This window comes from Hippoglossus hippoglossus, chromosome 3, assembly GCF_009819705.1.
Source record: "Hippoglossus hippoglossus isolate fHipHip1 chromosome 3, fHipHip1.pri, whole genome shotgun sequence".
Classification (NCBI taxonomy): domain Eukaryota; kingdom Metazoa; phylum Chordata; class Actinopteri; order Pleuronectiformes; family Pleuronectidae; genus Hippoglossus; species Hippoglossus hippoglossus.
The window spans coordinates 3,750,562-3,775,408 of NC_047153.1; the positions used below are offsets into that span (position 1 = coordinate 3,750,562).

At 43.8% G+C, this 24,847-nt stretch overlaps 1 protein-coding gene across 1 annotated transcript in view; it reads left to right on the forward strand.

Annotated features, from left to right (window-relative positions):
• The window catches only part of LOC117758418 (protein kinase C-binding protein NELL1-like), a 208,801-nt gene that overhangs the window by 64,349 nt on the left and 119,605 nt on the right, over positions 1–24,847 (forward strand). The window contains exons 6-12 of the mRNA XM_034580078.1: positions 6,268–6,340; positions 6,910–6,992; positions 11,369–11,503; positions 13,397–13,499; positions 15,114–15,187; positions 18,844–18,943; positions 21,732–21,860. Coding sequence (XP_034435969.1) covers positions 6,268–6,340; positions 6,910–6,992; positions 11,369–11,503; positions 13,397–13,499; positions 15,114–15,187; positions 18,844–18,943; positions 21,732–21,860 — 697 coding nt within the window. The remainder of the gene's footprint in view (positions 1–6,267; positions 6,341–6,909; positions 6,993–11,368; positions 11,504–13,396; positions 13,500–15,113; positions 15,188–18,843; positions 18,944–21,731; positions 21,861–24,847) is intronic.

Genomic DNA, 24,847 nt, shown 5'->3' on the forward strand with positions numbered 1-24,847 from the left:
AGGAGGCCCCCCCCCCTCGGGTTCGCGCTGGGATTAGTTTGCATGTTGGTTTGACGTGTGCACTTGTAACAACCTGACATCAACGACCTGTTGCTCAGTTTAGCAGAACAACCATTTTTGTGCTACAGCCTTTTTTTTTTGGTTTTAAACACAGTGATATCTTTTAACTCGTGCATATTCATGAGAGGAAATGTTATTCGTTGTTAAGTAGTAGCTGTGCTTTTTGAAATCGGGGCTCAGGGCACAGGGGAGAATAAAAAGGTGCAGCTGCCGAAGAGAAGCACACGATGAGAGAGACAAGGAAAGGTTAGACAAACACATTATTATCCCACATCTGCAGAAAATACCTGATTGGACAAAACTATAAATAGGAACTTTGCTCTTTTTCACTGTTTAACTAAACGCTGAATCTAAATTAGCTCATTCTGGTGCTTACACTCTAATCCCAAGTTACAGTGCAGTTGCAATTGCAGTATGTACAAAAACCAATTTACACAGTTTGGTCTGTATCACTGAAATGTTGCTGTAATTACAGATTGTGTATTTGAGTGATTCAACTAAAGTTTTACAAGAATATTTACATGATTAACAACCAGTTGCAAAAAACAAGATAATATAATTAGGGCTGTGCGATGTGATGACATTTTCAGTGTAGCTTTATTTCATCGTGCGGCAAATCACTGTTTGTTGCAATGTTTGTCATTTGTTTGATGAATTTTTTCCCAAAGCACAGATGCAAACAAGTTAAGATAAAATTAAATAATCCTTTATTAGTCCTACATTTGGGATATTTGCAATATTACAGCAGCAAGAGTCAAAATAATAAGTAACTTACACATGAAGAAGAGTGAATGTGACGCAGTAATTCTGAAGTTTCACAGTTTAAAGTTCAGTAAGTAAGTGGTTCTGTTTAAAGGGGGGGGGGGATCCTGGTTTGGGTTAAACTTCCGTCGTCGTCATGGTCACAATAATCCAGGTTAAGGTTATTTTATTCTCATTGTATTGGACATGGATAAAAAACATCTCGAGCATCTGTTTCACGTAAGAAACAAACATCTGTCTCCTGTGAGTTTGGTCGACCTGCTTCCTCCCTGACTTCCTCCCTGACTTCCTCCCTGACTTCCTCCCCTTTGCTCCCCTCATAATCACTTCGGCTGTTTCAGGAAGCTTCAACAATAAAACATAACTACGGGTTGTAATGAGCTTCTTTCTCAGATGAGATATGGGTTTGTGTGTTTTTTACAGAGGTGCGGTGTCTGCTGGCTGATTCTAGTCCGGACAATAATTCATATCATTACACTGACATCTTCAAACCATTAAAATACAGATAACTTCAGATCTCTGTCACACGTTATTATGTAAGAGAAGTCTCTGTTCACTGTCTGATCCTTGAATTAATGGGAAGATGTTTCAGTAAAATACATTTATTCATATTTTCTTTATTCTGTTGTTTTTCCACGGGCTCGACCCAAATGTGAAAAGAAGAAATCTGTACTTTCATCATGTTTCTACCTGAACTCACTAAACTTAGCCTGTTATCTGTCAACCCAGCTACATTTCAGCTGCAGGCTCTTGTCTATTTGCGTGTTATTTTTCCACAGGGTATTTCTGAACTTTGCAGAGAGACGAGGTGGCTGTGTCCCTCGTGTCTTTACACTACCACCTAATTTAGAGGGAAAGGAATAAAACACAACACTACGACAGTTTGTGTCACAGTGCATTTAATGTTAAAACACATCTTATCTGCTTCTTCTATTCCTGACATCAACACTAATCTGGAGTTTTCAAGCACCCACAAAAAATCAAGAACTGTGGGAAACGCTGTTTAGTCTGGACGAGCAGACGTGGAGACATTTGGAAACGATGATGTCCACTTCGCTTCCTGATTGGTTCTTATCAGACTTGAGGGTTGATAACATTTACCGTCAGCAACACTTCCAATTCTTCCAAGGAAATAAATCCGTCGTCTTACTTTTCACCATCTTCGTTCGTCGTATTTTCTGTAACTAAGCAACTAGCTGCTGAGTAGACAATCTGCTTCCTGTGGCATGTGATGCATTTCCAGGTGTGTTAGTATGGACGGAGTTTACTTTTGATACGGAGCTAAAACGCTCATCTGGACGGAGATCGTTATATTTGTAAAATGCAGATTTGAACCAAAAACATATTAGTATGTGTGATTTGTTGAATCTGTACACAAATGGCTAGTTGCACTGGGAACTATGTGCTGTAATGGGTTAACCCTGTATATAAATATTCCCCCGTTGTGCGACGGATTATCTTATCTTATCTTAAGTATTTCCTTGCAAACAGTGTTCAGATGTAATGTGCAGAGGTCTTGATAGACACATACAGAGATGGACTGCAACACGTCACCTAACTTCACGTTCACCTCTTCCTCCTTCAACCTGCTGGAGACAAGGGGCTGCACAGAGTCCACTTACGTCTTCTCTTGTCAAACGTAGAGACGGTTGAAGAGCTTGTTGGAAAAATGAGAATAAAGAAGCGAAAAGGGAAAATAGCCAAGAGCAAGTATAACACTGCAGGAGGAGATAGGAGGCGAAATAAAGTGGCGGCTGTAATCTATCCCACTCAGGACGCAGGAGTGGGATAATGATAAGACGAGCTAACTAGGCCTTTAAATAAAACATATTCAGTCCTGGCTGTGGCTCGAGACGCTCCACGTCCTCGCGCCGCCTCCTCTCGGGGCCCTTCAATCTGAAAGAGCAACTGTAATAAATTATCTTTATCTAGAATCCATTGTACCAGGAATGCTGACTCCTCAGGGACGGTGCAGGCTCGTTTGGAGCCGGCGCTTTTGTGAAGCACTCGGCGTTTCATGCACTACGGGACGGTAATGAATCCTAACACAGGCGGTGATGGAAAGCAGCAGCAGGTTACGTGAGGTAGCACGATGGAGGAAACGTGGACGGGAGGGATTCAGAGCGGAGAGATCTCTCACTCAGTTTGTCTTTTTACTAAACTTGAATCATATTTTACCTTAAAGAAAAAGGTGGGAATTGATCTCATCACCTGACTCTGTTTATATTGGTTCTGTTCTCATTAACTTTCCCGTTGACTCATGTGTTTTTGTTCCCAGGCAGAGATCATCCTCTGTCTCTCTGCCTTTGGTCTCTCCCCTCTCGCACTTGTTAATTAGTGCGGTTGATGTTGAGTTGGTCCAGGGAGATGAGCAGCAGGCAGAAGCTGGGTCCTGGCACCTGGCTCGGGAAAAGAAAAGTCATGTTCTGCATGATTGTAGTGAGATCACGAGATAAAACCTCACCCGGGATAGCAGACCTCTTGTCAATGTTACCCAACGGCAAAGCCAACAACATGCCTGGACTCTTATTGCTGTAATAAACAAGCTTACGTGGAAGAATGATGGTGAAAGTGAGCAGACAGGAGCGGTGACGATGATCCTATCGGCAATAACGAGTGAACTTGTGAATGTTTTGGGGACACAAGGAAACAAATGATACTTAAACAGCACCTGATGCAGCTAAATTCCCAAAAGGAGATATTTCTTTATTCATGTTTGCATGAACATGAGATAATTATCTTGTGAGCGCAGGATCTTTTTTTATCTTGTTTACAGAGGATATTTTTAGTAGCATGCTCCCTCAAACGAAGATTTGTAGAAGTAGAATTACAGTTTTTATTAAAAATTAGCTGCAACCACATATGAAACTAAAAACTGAAATGTTTGTGTGTGTGTATGAGAGAGAGAGAGAGAGAGAGAGAGAGAGAGAGAGAGAGAGCGCTAAAAGAAACTTCAAAAAATCAATGCAGCTGCAGAGTCTGTGATATTCTCGACCCCTTTCATATTACATGTGCTTCTTAAATTCACTGCTAATATAAAACTATTGATTATTTCAGCTTTAAAGCTGAAAGTCAGCACTTCTGCCAAATTCACTTCAAATCCAATGAAAGCAATGAGCAGCTGCACAGAGACGATGGAGAAGTCGTGTCACTGACTTCAGAATTAAATTAAAAACTTTAAAGAATCATAATGTGACCAGAAAGAAACGGATGGACATTATTTTGAAATGGAGAATCAAGAGTTGACAAAAAATAGAGCTATTACTAGAGCATGTTTAAAAAAGGCAAGGCAAGTTAATTTGTGTAGCACATGTCAACATAAGACAACACAAAAAAGAAGCATTTGAAAAGAAATTAACAGTTAAAAGCAATACAAAAATAAAATACAAAATAAAAGATTGAAAATAACAGTGCAGTTTAAGAAATGAATTAGTAATAATAATGGGAACTAAACGAAACTAAACGCTGCTTCTAGTTGATTTAGTTCAAATAAAGATTTTTACAAACATTAAAAACAAAATATATTCTACTAATTTAGTCAATTATTCTTTTTACCTACGTGCATTAACTCATTAGCCTTTATTTAATGTGATGTTTATTAACGTTTTAAATGACAGTGCTGTGCCACTGAGGCAGTGATGGAGAGACTGGAGCTTTGCTGTTTATTGGAAATGAACAAAATACCTACATAAAAAAATACTGAGGAAAGAAACCCCCACATCTGCAGCCATGTTATTGGACTCGTCTTATCGTTGGGGAGTCGACATTATTTGGCAGAGGAATGAAACATACCTGGTGTTGCAGAGGAATGAGATACGTGTGTGTGTGTGTGTTTGTGTGTGTGTGTGTGTGTGTGAGAGAAAATATATTTGATGACTTCAGTTCCAATTACCTGCTGATCATTGACAGTGATGTGTAGTCAGGGCTCCGGTCTAACGCCAGCGGCTCAGACAGCCACGATCTTTACCTTCATTCTCATTCTGAGTGACGCTGACAATCTTCTTCTCCATCCGTTGTTTCACAGAGCGAGTGTGTGTTTGTTTGTGTGAGAGAGAGAGAGAGAGAGAGAGAGAGTGCGTTTGTTTTCAATCTGTGCTGCTCGCCTGAAGCCTCTCTCTCTCTCTCTCTCTCTCTCTCTCTCTCTCTCTCTCTCTCTCTCTCTCTCTCTCTCTCTCCCTCTCTCTCTCTCGCTCTCTCTCTCTCTCTCTCCCTCCCCCTCTCTCTCAGGTGTTGTTTGCATGCCGGCCGCCCAAATGAACTGTAAATGAATTTCCCCAACACGTAAAGCACAGATGAGTAGATGCCAGCTCTGCTTCGGGCTGTGAATTCTAATGTCCCCCCCCCCGTCCCCCCACCAGCATGTTTTAAATATGGCTTCCAATGCTGAAACTATATCCGGCCCGTGTGTTTATGTGTTGGGTTCCCCGGTGGTTTCCATTAGAGAGGCGCTTTGTTTTCCAATTATTGATCCCTGTGGTCGTCACGGAGACGTCTCTGGAACCAGGCTGTCATTCAGAGTGATTGACAGATCATCAGTTTAAAGGAGTGAGAGAGCTCTGATGGTTAAAGGCCGAGTCGCTTCTCTTCAGCTCAGTTAGGAACGAACGCCGTTTGCGTACTTTGTATTTTCACCATCTCCGTGATACATTTCCATTATACGTCCAAGTTTTAATGCAGATTCAAGTATATTGTAAGGATACTGACGGTGTAAATCCTTTCTGTGATGGAAACAGACCAGTGCAGTGCATAGAAACAACTTGACACATGATTTACAGACTGCAGCAGCGGTTTAATCAGCTTTTTTTTTTGTCATGCGTGGACATTAAAGGACGGGAAATCATAGTAAGAGGTTTGAAAACACATAATTAAATAAGGATAAATCAGAACACACGTTTTGTTCCTGTCAAGAAAACCTGTAATAATTATGTTTTCACCTGCGTTTGTTTGTTTAGATATTTAGCAGGATTATGCAAAAAACTACTGAACCATGAAAGTTTGTGGAGGGGCACATGGGACATCATCCAATAAAAGAGACAAATACATTTAGGATCCAGGATATTGTTTTAAACTCTATTAAACATTTACACTTTCTCAGAGAATGATTCATCCTGATGGAAAAATCCGGCGTCTTTAGGGGACAGATATTCACGAGTGTGTGCAGATTTGGTGCAGATTTGAATTTGACGTGTATAGTTTGCACCATCATCATCAAGTCAACGTTTCAATTTGACCGAATCTCCATCAGCTTCTTCTTCTTGAGCTTTCTGCTCGTGAGCCTCTCGAGGAACACGGCGCTGAACGCCATTAGCATTCAGTCTGTGTTCATGCTAGCATTTGAATTATTGATGATATCCCAACATGGATCAATACATGTATGTATCATTGTCTCCGTGTTTTCCCCCTGTACTCACCTCCCCCCCCCCCCCCCTCTCTTTGTGTTGCCAGGGCGTCATCCAGGATGTGAAGCTGATTTTCGCCCCCAACGGCTACATCACACAGTGTCCTAACCTCAACCGCAGTAAGTGTAATGAAGACAGAGTCCCTCGTGGTGTTCTGGACACAGCTGAGGTGTAAAGGGCGGGGGGGGGGAAGCACCTTCTCCATTACAGTGCACCATTATGAAATTGGATTGTAATGAGCGATGTGTTATCTGGCGGTGACCTCACAGACGAAAGTCCCTTCCTCCAGCCATCTTCGTCCTGATCTAATTCCGACTCCTCTCGCCCGCCGCCTTGTTCCTCCGTCTGTTTGCTGTCGGACGGGTGGAGATAGGAGGTCGCCGCTGTGCCACCGTCTCTCTCACCGATCAATAAGGCGTGTAATCACACCGTGTCGCTTTATTATTGATGCTAACACCAGCCACAGGGCCGAGGACAAAGAGTAAACAGATGTGTGAGGCTTCCCTTGTGTTTGCTGTCGGCCACCATGAGCGGAGTCCAAATGAATACAGTCTGGGTAACGATTTTTTTTTTTCCTGTTCTGCTCTGTTTATCTCCTGTCTAATTTATTCCCTCTTGTTTCTCTCTCTCTCTCTCTCTCTCTCTTCTTTCCCTCCCTTGGTTTGGTGCTTCCTCTTCCTGCGTTGAGCTTGTCCGACCTGCAGCGATTTCCTGAGCCTGGTGCAAGGCATCATGGACCTTCAGGAGCTCCTGGCCAAGATGACCCTGAAGGTAAAGAGACAGGAAGGAGAATGAGCAGCTTCCCACGCAGAAAAACACACAATCACCAGCTCACATCGACACAATAAAACACATAATAAACAGCGAAACAAGACTCGACAGAGACGTTACTGATAAAAAGAAAACACTCTGAATAAGCAACCGTGTCAGGAAGAGAAATAAAATTATCCAGTTAAAAGCTGCAGCCTTGCAAACAAATAGACACATAAATGGAAATGAATAAATTAGATCCCTCTCCACTGCAGCCGGAGACAGACGAACCCTTTGATTCAGCCGTTGACGTCTTCATTGAAGTTCATTGTTCTTTCTCCACCGAAGTCAGCGTCTCTGTTTTTTTGTTAAATTCAACAAGGACGAAAGCCAGAGAAAAGAAATGAAAATAAAACCAAACGAGAGATGGATGTTATAAAACCAAACGAATCTCTCTGGAGAAAATCTGATTGTTGTGTCCGTTGTTACGGTGAGTGTGAAGTGGTTCAGACATAAAACTCATATTAATGTGAGAGGGAATCGCAAACAGAGAATCAGTTGATCCCCGAGGGAGTAAAGACAAAGATGGAGCTGTTTTTCCTTTTGAATTTCATATCACAACAGAGGGACATGTGGAGTAGCTGCTTGATTATTGATTATACGTTCTAATGAGTAAAGCTGTTGTTCCAGAGCTTTTGAGTGTATTACATAGTCTTCATCAGCAGATTGGGTTTTTCAAACTGGCCAAAAAACACTAAATACCCTGAGTTGTGAGTATTTTTGTGTATTTTTTGTTCTTTGTGTGAAAAGGAGGGATTGAGGGGTCAAAGGTTATTATGTTTGTCATATTATCTGAATCATAGTGACCACCTTGCTCACTCCAGGAATCCTCATATACAGTAGTTTTCCTGAATAATAAAATCTATATTGGCAGTATAACAGTAAACGTCTTATTGACCACTCCTCAGGAGCAGCTACATCTTAATCAAGGAGGTTTATTTGTTTGTAGGATTCTGCAAAAAACTCCATCACCACGAGACTTGGTGCAGAATGAGTCAGGGAAAAACACAATTTTTGAGATTTGGATGGTTTTCGACATTTTAGAGATCTCGTGAATTTAAATGTGTTCTGCTGGGCCCTGGTGGAGGTACGGCCCCCTGCTGGGAGCCATTTCAGTTGGCATATGCATTTCTAGGAAAATATATACAGCATCTGTGTGTATATCTGGTTGAAATTGACATTTAAAAATTGTTTTTCACACACACACACACACACACACACACTCACAGGTGCACAGAGGGTTCAAACAAGATGTCAATCGACTGCATTGGCACAACAGGAGGCTAAAAGGCAATGTGCACTGTGCCCTGGAGCCATGGGGGAGAGCTCGAACCATTTATAAGACTAAACATCTGCATAGCTACGTGTGTGATAGACTCTGAGTGTGTGTGTGTGTGTGTGTGTGTGTGTGTGTGTGTGTGTGTGTGTGCGCCTCTACGTGCATAAATGAGAGCCCTCAGGTGGGAGTGAATGAGGTGAGGGCATCTCAGCGGGGGGGGGGGGGGGGGGGGGGGTGAGCCATAGAATGGTTTTCGGTGTAAATAAAGGGTAAATTGAAGAACATTACCCGACTGCTGTGTCAGCACCGCCTCCTTCACACCGACGCTCCTCCAAACCTATTGCCTCCCGACCCTTATTGCTCACGGGAGCTGCAGCGGGGAGGAGGCAGCCATCACCTGCTCTGAATGACTCTCCGAATCCAGCGTGAGGTGAATAATCACCAGGTCCTGAATGTGTGAGATCTGGAGTGTCAAGGTGAGGTGAAGTGACAATAAGCCTCGTTGTGTGTGTGTGTGTGTGTGTGTGTGGATTAGCATGGTGGCGTCTGCTTGTTATAGACCTGTGTGTTTGTGGAGAGGAAGCACGAGCTTGTGTTTACGCCGAAACACATTGAAGAAATGGCTCAGCACCATTTCTTTTCCCCGATAACATCACACGGAACATCAATACAGATACTAATCCTTCGGGATTTATTTCCTCTTTAAGGGGAAAAGTCTGGGTTCTTCGCAATTACAGAAAAAAAGAAGCTTTTATTTGTTTCTCCAAAGAAATAGTCCCAATAAAAACATTTCAAATAAAATCCTCTTATAGACAAAGAGTGCAAATATTTTTTTTAATACAAATAGTAAAAACTGTAAAGATCCAAATCATCATCGTTCAGTTGTTTTTTTGTTGCTTTCAACACTGTTGGTTTCCTCTTTCCTTTATTGGATTTGTACAATAACGAGTTTGAAACACTAAGAGAACAGGATTCCACTTCAAGCTATTAAACCAAGAAACATAACGAGCAACACTAAAGAGGATCTGACCCGATTTTCCCATTTTTGTGTGTTTGTTTCCTTGTTATGGCAAAAAAATATGATCATTACTTGATGGCTGACATCAGGGTTCTGTCATATCAATAAAAATCTTAACTAGAATGGCACGAGAGCACATAGACCCACCAACACACATCCATCCCCTTAAAGTCAAGCCTCAGAGCTTAGAAAGAAAACAATGCAGATCATGGAAATCATAGTTTCCATGATTATGCCCTGGGAAACCTGTAAAAATTAAAAAAACACTAAAATCGTTTCAATTTCTGTCCGAGCCGGACCCCGAACCCGACAGATGTTCTGGTTTTTGTTGCCGAACTTTTGTTACAGGTGTGTGCAGTCTAAAACATTTCTCAATTATAATTATGTCAGTTATGGGTTTGTGTAGCCAAACTAGTTCCTGGATCCCCCCCCCCCAATTTTTCCAGATTTCTCTAGGCCGACGTCCCATCCTTCCTCCAGGTTGCATGGAAATCCGTTCAGTAATTTTAATTTAATTCTTCTAACAATCAATCAATCAATCAAACAGGCGAGTGAAAACATGGCAGAGTTATATAATTGCTCTTCAGACCAACGCTGACCCTGATCCTCTGCATTTCATGGAAACAGACATTTGACAGGTCCTTCAGAAACCCTGAGACACAAGTGTCCTCACATTGTCTTCAGCTATTGTGGCTTTAACTCCTGTGTCACTGCCTCGTGTATCAACCATAGGAGACACATGCCTATTAGCCTCTGACTCCCGTGTTCAGCTTCACTGTGCCATTTGATGCTCACGCTGTCCAGGAGAGCTTTTCCTCTGTGGCGCCTCAAGGCAGCCTGCCTGCCTGCCTTTGAAATTGCATTTCATGCATTTTGTTTGGGGCTTTGACAGGACACTTCTCCACTGCTCACTGCTTACTACACGGCTCTGTGGTCGCCAGCCAGCCGGGTTTCCTCTAAACGAAGTGAAAAAGCCTCGGTGATATCCAGCATTTCACCGGAAAGGCTTTGTCCTCTTTCTGACACCGCGAGCTGGGAGCTGAGGAATCGGAGGGGGCGGAGCGGCAGAACAGCCCTGACTTTCTGAAGTGGACCTATAATTATCAGGTTGACCCACGCTGCTCAGATCAATTGGACCTTTGAGAGTTCCTCCACCTTGGCACCTTTCAAACTGGACTCTCATTACTTATATATAGGTCAGGCAGCACTGGTATTTCACACAGATTTATAAATTAGTACTGAAGCTGGAGACTGAGCTCTGATGGAGACAGTGGACACACAAAAAACCCTCTGTGTTGATTATAGATACAAACTGGACTTTGAAGGACGTTCATTTCAAAAGGGAATGAATGCGTATTACTTATTATTGATATTTATTTATTGTGTGTGGTTACTAACCGTTTACACCTCTGTGGCTGGCTGCCTATTAAAGACACCACTGCTATCGTGTAATTGGTATAAATATTACACAAGGGTTATTCTAAAGCGAGATTAGGTAGATTGTAGTCCAAAACCGGCTAGCTGTGAACATAATCAATGTAGCATTGATTATTTCTTATAAAACACATTGGCCAGAAGAAATTGATAGTTTATACAACATGAGTAAAGACACTGAAGGGTTTTCATATCCTGTCATTCCATTAAATCTCGTGGTTCGACCCTTGACACCTTCTCGTGACATTTGTCAGTCAAAGATGCGTCTGTTCAGTCGAGAGACAAGCGTGCAGAGCGCTGATTATGAGATTATCCGGAGAAGGAGGACGTATCAGTGTGGAAGAGGGGCGGGGCAGGACGGGGGCTGTCAGTCCTGTCTGTCATCTCTCAGTAGATTATAGCCTGAGGTGAGGAGCCTGAGCTGAATGATGATCACTCATTATTCTGTGGGCTGTTCTAACGAGCGGCTCCCAGCGGAGCAGTTCTCTGTGAAAACCGAGCAGGGGAACGCCAGAGGGTGGGGGGGTGGTGGGCTGAGGGGTTAACCTGCACGCTCGTTTACACTTCATGATTTGACACTGGCGATGATTCTGTGCTCGTCCTCAGCTGAACTACGCCGAGTCCAGGCTGACCCAGCTGGAGGGCTGTCACTGCGAGAGGACCTGCAGCGCCAACAGCCTGGTGTACCGGGACAAGGAGCTGTGGGTGGAGCCGGAGAACTGCAGGAACTGTGCATGTAAGGTCAGTGTCACCCTCAACTTTCAAAACACCACGCGACGACGATGAGGCCCCCGGCTTTCAACTCTCACACGATACACCAGAACCATCGCACTGTTGTTGTGTGCCTCCGCAAGAAAATACCCAAATGGATACTTGAGATATCACGTGAGGCCACTGTGACCTTCAACTTTGTCCTTCGACCACAATAATCAAATCTGTTCATCCATGAGTCTAAAGTTGCGTCAAATTTGAAAGAATTTTTTTGAGATTTGGTAAGGTCACAGCGACCTTGATCAGTTCCTCCACGCGTCCAAGTGGACATTTGCTCAGATATTTGAAGAAATTCACTGGAGGCGTTCTTGAGATATCGTTTTCACGAGAATTGGACGGACAAAACAACCGAAAAAACACAATACCTCCGACCACTGGCTGTGGCTGAATGTTTTATTTTCTTCAAACAAATGCGAGATTAGTCTAAAGCTGTTTCCTAAACCGGCGGAGGTGTGTGTCTACAGAGGAAGCAATCTGAAGCTTTGTTTATTAATCCCTTAATTAAGTCCCCTTTTTATTTAAGCTCCATCAAGATTGTTAAAATCGTCTTAATCCACAACGTCTGACAGCGTCTTCTTCTCTTGTTGTAGTTTCCATTTAAAACAGAAGGTAGAGGAAGATCAGATGGAGTTTGAAGTGGAATCAATACAGTACATTTATCTTTATTATCTATATTATCTGACTATATCAACTCTTCATTGAAGTTTGGGAACACAAGATATTTATTAATCCCATCAAGATATTTCAACCATTAAAAAATAAAATAAAGAGTGAGAATCAATTAAAGACAAAAAAGATGACATTTGTGCAGTGGCCATGGAAATCAAAGGAATCGACACCAGAAAGACAAAATGACAATTTAGTTTTTAGTTTTTTATAAAATAAATTCCACAGCACAGAAAATCTGAATCACAGAACGGAATTTCCTCTTTAATGGAAAGTCACCACAACCCTCCTCTCCTCTCTCAACACTTAGCTTCCTTAACTCCACTTCCCATCACATTTCCCAGTTTCCCAGCCCCTGCATCATCTCCCCTCTGCCCCCTGGCCCGCCCCCTAATAAGTGTCCCCCCCCCCCCTGCCCCCTAATAAGCGTCTCTGCCCGTGCTCATACATAGGAGCCACATCCCAGAATGTGTTGAATCAGGCCATCCCGGGGCCTTGGGAAATGGACTTGCCGCATCGTTGCACATCAAGCACAGGGTGAAGTTTATTTGGTCTGATTTCCTCCCGTGGACACACCATTAACTGATAACTGCGGCTTCCTGGGGGAACCATTTGCGATGACTCACGAAATGAAGAGAGAGAGAGAGGGAGAGAGAGATATCAGCTTCAGAAATGAAGGCAGTCCTTCAGGGCCCGAGTAACTACCTGCTATCAGCCGGCTGCTCAATTTCAGTATCAGCCATCCAGCGCTGGATGATGAATCTGTTATCTGGGCTGTATCACATTATGATTTTTCTTTTTTTTTTTATGATATAGCTTTCAGTTTTTTTTAGATTGCAGTCCTGAAGGCGGTGTTCTGAACGGGTCTGGGTTGGTTTGCACGGTGCTAACTCTGCTGGAGCTGCACTGTAAAACTGCACTGAACGTCACACACTCAGGTTTACTGTTGGGGGGGGGGGGGGGGGGGGGGGGGGGAGTTTGCTTCCACATCAAGGTTTAAAATTGAATGACTGCTTGTGAAAATGTAAATTGAGACATAGAGGCAAGCGGGAGACATGTTCAGTGTGAATCTTTTAGTAGTGCCACAGGCAAAAGGTGTACGCGCACGCTGAGTGATGGATTTCTCCTTCTGATACTTGCATGTTTTCTGTGGGCAAAAAAAAGGAAGTAAAGAAAATGTGTGTTTTTTTCTTTCAGAACGGCGTAGTGGAGTGTCGCAGGATCTTCTGTCCTCCGGCAAACTGCTCGGAGGACTCGCTGCCTGTGCATGTAGACGGGACCTGCTGCAAGAAGTGCAGACGTAAGTATCTGCAGCACGTGTTCGCAAAAAACAAAAGGGGAAGCACATGATTTTCTCACTGAATGGTGAAGCAGTAGAAGCAGCATCGAGCGTGAGGAGATCAAGAGTTTGGACGGGGGTTTTCTTTCAGTCGTTCCAAAACCAAACACAGAAGAGCAGTATATAACATGCAGGATAAAATCTTACTATGCGTGGGAGTAATCTTGCATAATTTTCATTATTTCCAGCAATGCTCATTGAAATGTTCTAAAAAAAATCAGCTGGAAATTGATTTTTGAACCTCATCATGCAGTTTAAGGGTCAGCATTAGAATGCGCTGGCGACAGATTATAAAAATCCATGAAGAACAGTCTCTTCTTTAAGTCTGAGTGAAGCTGAAGCTCCATTACTTCAAAGGTTACGGCACATTTTAAAACGGTGTATCTGCCACATTTCACTTTCTGTTCCTTCTTCTCCTTGAAAGCAGCAGTCACATTACATTTGCGGACGTGAAGCCTCTCTTTCACGTCCTTCTTTGCCCAGTTTGCACTTCCTGTTTCGCTCCAATTCCCGTCTGTTGGCCAATGGAGACGCCGCTCCTCCTCCAACGCTGTTTCTCCGCCATTTTAGCTCGTTATCACACTGCTAGCCTGGAAACACCCGAGAGTGGAGACGTAACTTGAGCGTCAACTGCGTCGTGCCACTTCCGGTTTTTTGCCGAGTGAGAGAAAAGCCTAGTTCACACTACGGGATGTTCAGCTCATTTTTCCACTCACAGACGAAAACAGTTCTCCAAACAGGAGGAGAAGGTGTTGTTTTTCCACATTTGAGCAAATTACCCTAACCCTGAATACAACAGCAGCCTGTTTGCTTTTGAACGTGCGATTAAACCCACAACCACTGTTGATACGGCTTTTGTTTGGCGAGCTGTTGTTCTGCCGGTGCAATGAAACCGGAGTGAACTTTCTGCAGCAGCACAGATCACAGTCGCCTGATTTCCATGGAAGCTGAAATGGAAGCACCATTTCTCGTATAAAAGCACACGGGTCTGGTAACTGCTCGCAGACCCGCGAACAACTGTGTCTCTCTCTCTGGCTACACTGCAAAAAAACACTAAATCCCTGAGGTGTAGTCCATCTTTGAATAATTCCAGCCCTCCTCTGCCTCCCTCCATCCCCGCGCTCACTCTTTCTTCCTCCTCTTCCTCCCCTGCGCACATCAGAGCTCTGGCACAGACGAACGAGGGAGCAGCGCTCCAGAGCTGCGACTGAGCGATCCGTGGTCTTGCCCTCCAGAGAGGAGAAAAGCAGGACGTCATATCATATGCTTCATTTTCTATTTCTGCTTTATCGCCGGAGGAATATGCAGAAGGGTCTCCTCTGTTGTATTCTTAATGCGCTGATACAGTTCCTCTCCACTTATGCACACTAGCCAAGAACAAGTTTGTTTCTAATGGAATTAGCTCTGCAGAACTTCAGGCTGAAACTTTTTTTAAAAAGCATTACTCACTATTGTTGAAAGTCCTGCAGGAGCTTATATTACCGGCCAAGGAACTGTTGTGTTTCTGGTGTTTCATGGTTACTGTGCTCGCCTTAATGGGTTGATATTGAAGCAGTTGTTTTTGTTTTTCCACAGCGAAGTGCACCTACATGGGCCAGACGTTCTCTGAAGGCCGGCGCTTTTTATCCCGGAGCTGCAGGGAATGCAAGGTAACTCTTTATACATCGAGCATTTGTTCCTCCAGCCTCCGCTTCGCGATCCGATCACCAGTAAGGATGTGTGCGGTGGACTACTGCTCTGTGTGTTATTCAATTAGCCAGCATCCCCTTATTAGTTTCCCCTCCCTGTCCCAGTCTGTTCAATCCGCCTTTTTCTCTCCCCTGTAATGGTGCGATATCCAGGTAATTAGAATAACTTATGAACACAGCAACACAAAGGCCTGATTTAAATTGGGGCTTCATCACTACATGGATTCTAATTAAAGCCATTATTCCAGTTCAGCGTAGAACAGAGGTGAGCTTCCTCTGCTCAGGGGCCATTTATCTTTAAAGAGAAAAAAACATCTTTTGAGGAAAAAACACTGGTGGTTTGTGCGTGTAATTGCTCACAAAGAGCCGCACTGTGGATTCCTCCGCTCGTTATTAGCCCCCGGAGACCCTGAACCATCATTATGTTGTCTGGGAGCTTTACTCAATTCAAGGCATCCTCTACTCCTGGATGTGAAGGCTGCTAAATGACAGATTTGTGGACAAATTATTTTGGGAAAATGTTTTATTTTGATACTTTCAGAGTCTCATATATTCCGGGGTCCTTAAATCTCGGGCGGGATACGTCAACATGTTAGTACAGTGAACACGGCTGTGTGGTTTTTTTTTGGGGCGGTTGATTGGTGGTCGCTGTTCCGACCTTCGCTCCGTCCCCTCGCCCCCAAGAGTGGAGGGAGGTAGGAAGTGAGAAGAGCAGCGAATAATATATGCATTGAGAGAGAGAGAGAGAGAGAGAGAGAGAGAGAGAGAGAGAGAGAGAGAGGAAATGTGTGAAATGATTAAAATCATCCTGGTCCACGACTAAAACCATTTAAACAAAGTGTATTAGTAAGTTTTGCATCTTTTAGGCCACATATCTAATATGCTTTTAATTATAATTTACATTTTCCCCAAAAATGTATTCACCAAGTTAACTCAATTGCAATGTTTTGCTTTTAGTTCCCTCAGTGGACAAATAAAACGTGGCACCTTAAAAATAAATGCCACCAAAGGCGAGATCATTTACACATCAAATAGTTTTCTCCCTGTCAGGTAAAACTCTAGACTGTGAAATTCTTATTTAGTTTTAAAGGCTCTGACTTATTTTGATCATCATTTCTATTTGTTATATCAAACAAAGAGAAAGCGTTAAGGATACCGTGATGAAACCCCCCGAGGTGGAGCCACTTGGTTAATTCGTGTCACGTGACCTGCAGCACACTTGTAAACCTGCTGCACAGGAACCAGTGTTGTTAATGGCAATTAGTAAAGTACATTAACCTGTAGGGGGCAGCCATTTACAGTCACTCTCCCGTAAATGATGTTTTGGTCTCTACCAACTCCTGACACATCCGCCTGTCACTCATGAAGCTCAACCAGGCAGCTCTTACTTTGCCGTGGAGCTCAGGGCTTCATCACACTTCCTGCACCTCGCTGGTGTTTGGTCATTTCTACACCAGCGGTTCTCAGGGTGAGCGGAGCACTGCTGTCCTCCCTGATCTGTGGATGTGGGGGTGACTCTCTCTCCCCCTCTGTTCTTCCCTCACTGCTTGGCCCCGGCTCCTCATTCTCCTCATGCCCCGGCTCCTCGGTGCCGTCGCTCTCACTGGCACTCGTCTTCCCGGTGCTCATTATTCCTGCCTTCCATTCTCACCACCGCCTCGTCGCTGCTGCTCTCACCGTCCTCAGGAACAGGCGCAGCTTCGCCTTTCACCTCGTCATAAAACTTACAAACATCAGCTGGAAAAACAATATCACGGATGTGTACATTATCTGATACCCTACAGAGTTTCCCACATAATTAATTCAATCAATGGCGGTATCATGTTCTAATAAGAAGCCTAAACAATTAATTGGTTAATTATGAAACTGTGGGAGGACAAATTAGGATATGGCCGTTTGCTACAGTCTAGATCATTAATGGAAAACACTGCTGAAGACCAGAACACTAGAAGAACAGGTGCAGAGGTATTATGGACATTTCCATCCCTTAATATAACTTTGTCTGTTATTTGTGATGTGTTTTGTTTTTTTAAAGGTTTTTTTAAAAGTGTTTGGAAAACAGTGAGAGCTCTGTAGTCTGATCTTTTTGTAAATAATTGGTATATTTGGTGTTGCTTAAAGAAAACTTGAGAAGCTTTACATGCTCTTATGTTCAGGAAACACGTCACTTTCCTCATTCTGTCCATTAATTCAGCAAGAGGAAGAAGAAGCTCCTCTTTTCAGCCTTTGTCTCAAACTCGAACTTTTATTATACACAAAGAAACCTTTAAAACACTCGAGGAAAGAACCACTTAAAACAACTGTCACTTCCTTATAGCAACAAATGGTGTAAGCATATAAAATAACCATGTGGGACAGTGTTATAGGGTAAGAGTTAATGTTATGTGTTTATTTACGAATGAATAAGGAGTGTTACAGATTTGAATTGGTTCTTCATTAGGACGTGTTGTGTCTATTTGTTTTTAAATCCCAGGGGGAAGATGTCACCAGGTTTTATCTGCCTGTGTTTCCTTTGGTGCACGTGTCTGCTGCTCACTCTGTATTCACACCTCATGAATGTGAGGCGCGCGGACAGCCTTTACTTTCCACCTCCTCCGTTGTCATGGCAGCCGGATTCAGACCCGAAATATTCAGGATATTTTTTTTTTTGACATCCTTTTAACTGTCTGTGTGTGTGGTCTCATACGTTCCAAGAGCAGTGTCAAGCTCACCTTGTGATGCTGAAGTCATGAGGTTCAAACTGGCAAAAAACGTAGCCACAGGCCTTTGTGTGAGATTAACAGCAAGTTGAAAATACTTGATAAACCTAAAAGTATAAAAAAATAAAAGCAGGGTTACGTTTGGAATCATTTGCAGAGCTGCAAAACAGGAGAGTTTAATATTTAAAACAATTTCTGAATCCAATTTAAGACATTCAAATAACGATCGACTGATTCGCTGTAGCCACTGATGTCAATATGTCTAAAGTTGAATTCAACCCATCAAACGGGAACTTTTCAACCTGTTTTTCATAGTTACAATATGTTTAGTATATGAAGATAAGCTGTGTTTCATTTCCCATCATGGTGACTGGTCAAAATCCTCCAGTTAGAACAACAGCTCCAAGACAATATGTGTTAAATGACACTTGGTGGTGCCACTTTGGAAAATGTGCACCAATTAAAACATCAGTTTGGCAAAAAATACATATACATATACCTTTTGTTCATAATGGCTTATTTATTTACCTTGAAATATTAGTTTGGGTTCATTTTTGTAGTAAAATATTACTTCTATGGACCGTTTTACTTCAGTTAAATATTACTTTAGCGCTGGTTTATCATTTTCCAATTGGTTATTAGCCTTGCTTTTCGGAAGTTCAGTTGATGAAAATATTGCAGAGCTTCAACCCACCTTCTAAAGTTCAATGTGCAGAAATTGCAGTGAATGAACAGATAAATGCTTTTGCTGGTCTCCATGAAAAAATGTATTTAAGTTTCATTAAACGTATTTTCATGGTTCACAAGGTGAAATGTGCAAAGGGATTTGTGTCCGTGCACGTCCCCAACTTAGACAATCACAAATAAATGGTTTGAAAATTACCCATAAATATCAATATTCTGCCTGTGTCCCTCCAGAACGGCCTGATGATTAAAGTCTCAGAAAGTTGTCCGGAGCTCAACTGCACGACCGGCGAGCAGATCCTCCCAGACGGCCGGTGCTGCAACGTGTGCAGAGGTACGTCTCCCTCCGTGATTTACTCTCCACAGTTGCATGAATCACTCTGTCGCTGGACGTGCGTGCACAGAAACCCCCCCCCCCCCCCCCCCCCCCCCTGCAAGGAGCAAACACAGCCAGTCTTCCGGATGCTGATTCAGGCTGTGCCTCTGCAATAAATATGTTTCTCTCCCTTTTCAAACCCAGTATGAATGGTTCTTGGCTGGAGTACCTACCAGAGCAGATTGGTCTGTCTGCTGTAAGGCACCTGCTACGCCAATTTGCCTGAGTCCCGCTGCTTTGGCAGGGAGGTACTACAGGGTAAATAGCCACCGGTAATTCAGTAAATACACTGAATAAACAAACTGTAGGAGGCTGTCAGCCATGGAGCCATTATGAGAGGAACCCAGGGCAGATTCTGAGCAGAGGACACTGCAGTCTCGTTTAGGTAAGATAAGCAGCAGGGCCCGGATTCACCGGAAGACCACAATGTGGGGATGGGAAAAACAGAAAAAGGAAAAATACCTTTTTAGAGATGGGGGGGGAAAGGGAAGATGAGAGAGAAGAGGAGTTGGAAGCAAGGAGAGGAGAAGGAAAGAGGATATAAAGTCTTAGAGCTGCTCTGTTGAAAAGAACGGAGGGAAGGGAGTGCGTTTAAAGCACATGAGAGGATAAAAGTTGATGTGTTGAGAGAACAGTCAGGAGTCGGATGAAGAGAGAAACTACCCGAGGAGAAGGAAAAGGAAGAGAGAGAGAAGCTGATACGAATTAAGGAAGATTTAAAAAAGGAAGAGGCACGATAGAGGTGCAGAGAGAGAGAGAGGAGAGTTTAGTCTGTAAGAACCAACAATTAAAGATTAGAGTCCCAGTTCCTCCTCTTCCTCTTCCTCTTCCTCTTCCTCTCTCTTTCCTACACACTCACACCCTGAGGCACTGAAAACTCAGAGCTGCTCATTATTTCCAAATCATCTCCAGACCTCTTCTCCACTTTGTGACTCAGGGCTTTGCCTTTGCTCTGAAATTTATTCCAGCCTCAGTATTAAGTCCACAAAGTCACGCTCTGTTAAATTGGTAATCATACAACTGTCGGTTGTCAGAGGGTTCGTACACCTGTTTTTACTGGGATGGATTTTCCCCGAATTAAACCTTGGTACAACTCAGCAGAGCTCATATCTCCGCCAAGGATAATATTTTAACCGCCAAAATATGATTTTCTTCAAGATCAACAATCCATCCATAGGAAATAGGTGAAAATGTCAGAAAAATAAATATATATATATATATTCTATCTAGTAAAGTTAAGTGAACAGAAAAGTCCTGGATCCGCCCCCTTCGTCAACGCCAACATTGAATTAGTTCCTTCCTGGACCAAGTTACATCAAGTTACATCAAGTTACATCAAGTTGCATCGAGCAAAAACATTTCCTGGATCTGCCGCCTGATCTAAATCTGCACCAAAATCTATAAGTGTTGTAAATCCACAAAATCTGCCTTCAATTCGATTTGAATACGATTCCAGGGCCTTTGATCGAGATGAAACGACATTATATGCTCACGTTACACAATGAATTACATTTACATCAACTCACAAAGAGCAGCTGAAATAGGGTTTTCTTTCAAATGAAAAGTGCAGAGAAGCAGGTAGAGTCTCCGTGTGCCTTGCTGATGTGAGGATGGGGTTAGGGCACCTCCTGCCTGGAGAACGTCGTGACGCAGTTCGGACGCCCACCGTGGATGAGAGCTCCGTCAACTCGATCCCTACGTATCTGCTCATCTGTTGTACCAGCAGTCACCACACTGAATCTCTATGTATGAGTTACCTGCATCCTTCTGTGTATTCTGTGTTGTCTCGCTCGCGAATAAACACCGAATACGAGCCGACCACCAAACAAACTTGCTGAGGTGAAAACCTGAACCCACCAGCGGAGTTATGGATCCAGTGTTTATGTGCTCTCAGTGTTTTTGGAGCAGGACTCCACTCTCCACACGCACACATGCACTCACCTGTGTTCTCTCCGTCCTTTGACATTAACACCCCTCTCTGTGGCGTGTGGGGAAGAATAATGCCGACACAGCTCTTTCCACAGTAATGGCTCCCCAGGCTCCCCCCGTCTCTCAGGGCTTTTATGTGCCGCCGGTCTGTCACTCATTACAGGACATGATGGGCGGCATCAGCCTGCACCTACTGGAGACAATCATCTCTGTCTGTCTCCTTCCACCACTGATTCTCAGCTCTTCTGTGTCCGTGGTGTCACGTTTCTGTGCACGTGCGCGGCGGCACACGGGCGGTGCACTGGTGCTGCGCCAGTCGGACACAGTTTGAGTCCTGGCAGCGAGCCTGAAAAAAAATGCATCTGATTCTCAAGGAAATGTTTCTCTGAAACAGAATCCAAAAATAAATCTGCTGTTGTCGAAGTAGAATCTTATAAAAGACAACTTATCAAAATCGTGACAGCACAATGTACACACACGTGCAGGAGTACACACACTGACTGTCACTCTGTTGTGACGTTCTCTCCGAGATGTTGATACGCGAGCTGCACGTTTTTTTGTGTACTTTTTTTTATTCTTTTATGTGTGTGTGCAAGATTTCATGGAAAACAAGACTTTATCACTGCACCACGTCGTAAAACATTGTAAATCAGACGCCTTGTCAGAAACAAAGTTCCTCATTTGTGCATTTGTTTGCTTTTTATCTACAGTTACGTCTTTGCTTGTGTGTGTGTGAACAGAATATCTCTCTGCCGTCGGCGTGAGCACATTTTAAGACCAAAGTAAATCAAGCCTTTCCTCCGTCCCTCTCTTTCAGGTTATGACTTCTGCGCAGAGGGACTCATTTGTGGAGAAAACTCCGAGTGCAAAAACCGGAATACCAAAGCAGAGTGTGAATGCAAGAGCGGCTATGCCTCGATCCACGGGGACTCCACTTACTGCGAAGGTAGGACCGACGCTCGGGCTGAGACGAGGCTCGTGTGACTGACTCATTATGTTTATTAGCTCGGGATGTTAAGAGCAGGACGGGTGGCAGCGTGTACGCGTTAATTCACTGCTCGTTGGGACTTAACGCAGAGTGAGGCCTGGAGGAAGGAGGACGACGGACTGTGAGGGGAATAAGATTTGTTCTGATGCAATGTTGTTAGCTGGGAAACTTTGTTCATGGTTGTGAGTGGTTTCACGAAGCAGGAGGATTCGTGAGTTATGAGGAAAGAGCAAATAATGATATTACCATTTGTATATTTTGTCCATTACTGATATTTGACGGCGTTGATGGACATTTTGAGGTTTTAAAACTGTTTTTCTAACTCCTATCTGTCATTTCTCTCATTTCTCTGCAATGTCTATATATGATAATGCAGCTATGAGCTTGATTTATGATGCTTTGATGTGTAGTTCCAGGTCTTGTTCCCTTGATGGCTCAAGCCACATAGGTTAAGTCTCTGCAGATATATACATGTAAGGTTAAGAGACAGATGCCGAGAAGATTCACACTCAAGAGCTTTGTTGTTGTTGGAAAATTAGAGAAGAGAAGAGACGACAATAAGGAAATGTGGACAAAAAGTGATGAGACGAAAGAAAACGCGTCATAAATGGAGATACTGTGTGAGAAAGGTTCTTTGTCGTCCAGGTCAGTATTTCTAAATTGGTTCAGTTTCCTTTGTATGGAATTGAGAAGTGCAGAAAAAGTATCACTAACAAAAGAAAAAGTCTGTATTTGGAAAGAGGTCTTCATGTTTCCTGGAAAACGTACAATCTGAGTTTGGAGACATATAATGCGACGGGGATTCTGTCCTCTTCCGGGTTCTGGACGTGGCAGAGTGAAGCCCCTCGGTCTCTCAGACTCGGAGGACGCTTGATAGCGCTAATGGCCGTATTTGATAAAGAGGCTCGGGGAGTGGCAGTCGGCGGATCGGAGGATTTGCTCGACGCTCGGTTGTCTTTGGGCCGGAGCCACGGCCGCGCTGAACGGCTGTGTTTGATCTGCATGGTAAAGAGGTTTACCCAGAGCTCCACTCCAATCCACTGCCGTCCCACACCATGTGAGCGGGAGCCTGCAAACGCCGTTGTCAGATCAACGTTTTTTTTTAAATTGTGCAGCCGCGGCTCTATTTGTTACGGCGGCATTATCCACGTTTGGGGGGGGGGGGGGGGGGGGGGGGGGGGGCTCCCTCAAGGCAGCTCAAACTTCTATTGTAAGTGGATTAGCTGGAATCCTGCTGTACAGTGTGGGGATATTTGACATGGCTTCACCCTCACCTCCGACGTTAATGGGTTTAGGAGAACATGGCTCCGAGGGGCAGACGTGGTTTTGTCTGAGTTCTAAACAAAGCTGAACAGGGCGTCACTGATTTCCTAATAGATGTTCCACAGAGCAGACGAATCCCTTCCGTTGTGTGTGTTTATACACAGAGGATCGTCCCTGGCTTTGTCTCCAAGCTGTCGTGAAACGTGATTATTGTTTCCCCCGTGAAAGTTTTAATATGTGGCTGAATGATTGAATATGAGATTATTTACTTACTTATTTACCAGAGGATTTCAGCTGAGTCTTATCTGTGCCTGGTTTCTCTCGCTCTGTCACCTTGTGGCGCCAAGAGGACTCTCTCCCTCTCCTTGAGGGAATGAGTTGTATTATCTGTTGTGAGAGGTTATATTCATATTTCTTCTCGGCTTAAAACAGGAGGAAGAATTTTCCTGTTTCTGGATTATGTGTTTTTACTCGATTACGTCCAGATCTCGAGCCTTCGATTGAGTTTTGCTCTGTTTCCACTTTGTTAAGACGGTTAATGTTACATTTAAACTTGATAACATCCAGTGCATTTTTTACTTCTGATTCAAATGAATGTAAATGGAATAAATGTGCGGCACAATGGCGTAGTGGGTGGCACTGCAGCAAGACGATTCCCAGTGGGGTTTCTGTGGGTTCTCCAGCTTCCTCCCAGTCCAAACACATGCAGATTGAGGTTTGGTTCATTCAAGACTCCAAACTGATCATAGGTGAGAATGTGACTGGTTGTTTGTCGGATGGATGGATGGATAAGATGTGATATTTCCTAAATCCTCAGGGTTTAGAGAATAACTGAAGTTATACGATTGCTCTAAATGTATTTGGACATTTATCCACCACCCACGCAGAGAGTGAGTTGAATCCAGCTGTGCCACATGTTATTGTCTTTGTGTTCCAGTTTTGCCAGATTTATGACCCTGAGAAGAAAAGGCTCAGATTTTTGATGACAATGTTTTTACGTGGTGCGAGAAGCCTGAGGATCTGCAGCATGTTGTGTGTCTGCTGCAGCACGTTGTGTGTCTTCCGCAGCGTGTTGTGTGTCTGCCGCAGCGTGTTGTGTGTCTTTCGCAGCGTGTACGACACAGACCTGATTTCTAAACCCAGCGCGAGGACGTGTTGAAGGTTTTATTATTCAAAGCCATCTGCCTGATCTCAGAGAACCCACAAATGTGTGTGATATGCAGAATATGCACACGTGTAGCAACACAAACACGCGCTAATGATGGTTGGAGCCGCTCTCTCCTGCCCACCAACGCCTGCGTGTTTATCTATTCCATTAAAGATGGATTACAGCATACGGGCTGACATCTTTCTAGCTTCTAGAGATGAGTCCGGTTGGAAGGCAGCGCTCTGCAGCGCTGGAAACACTTTCTAATCCCGGGCAGCCCGAGAGAAGACGGTGGTCGCTATTGATCCGTCCTGTCAACACTCACCAACTCAAAGGCTCCAGCGGGGCTAACTGCCGCCTCGCTGGCTCGGCTGCTGCCACAGCGTGAGGGCGTGCAGCTCGGCGGGCAGAGCTTCAGCCGAGCTGCTCTGCATGAAATGACAGTTTGCTCTGAAGGCCGCAGCGATCTGCGTGACCTTTAGCTTCGCTTCCATTAGCTTGTTTCACGTCCATCGGGGGGTTTGACTGACATAGA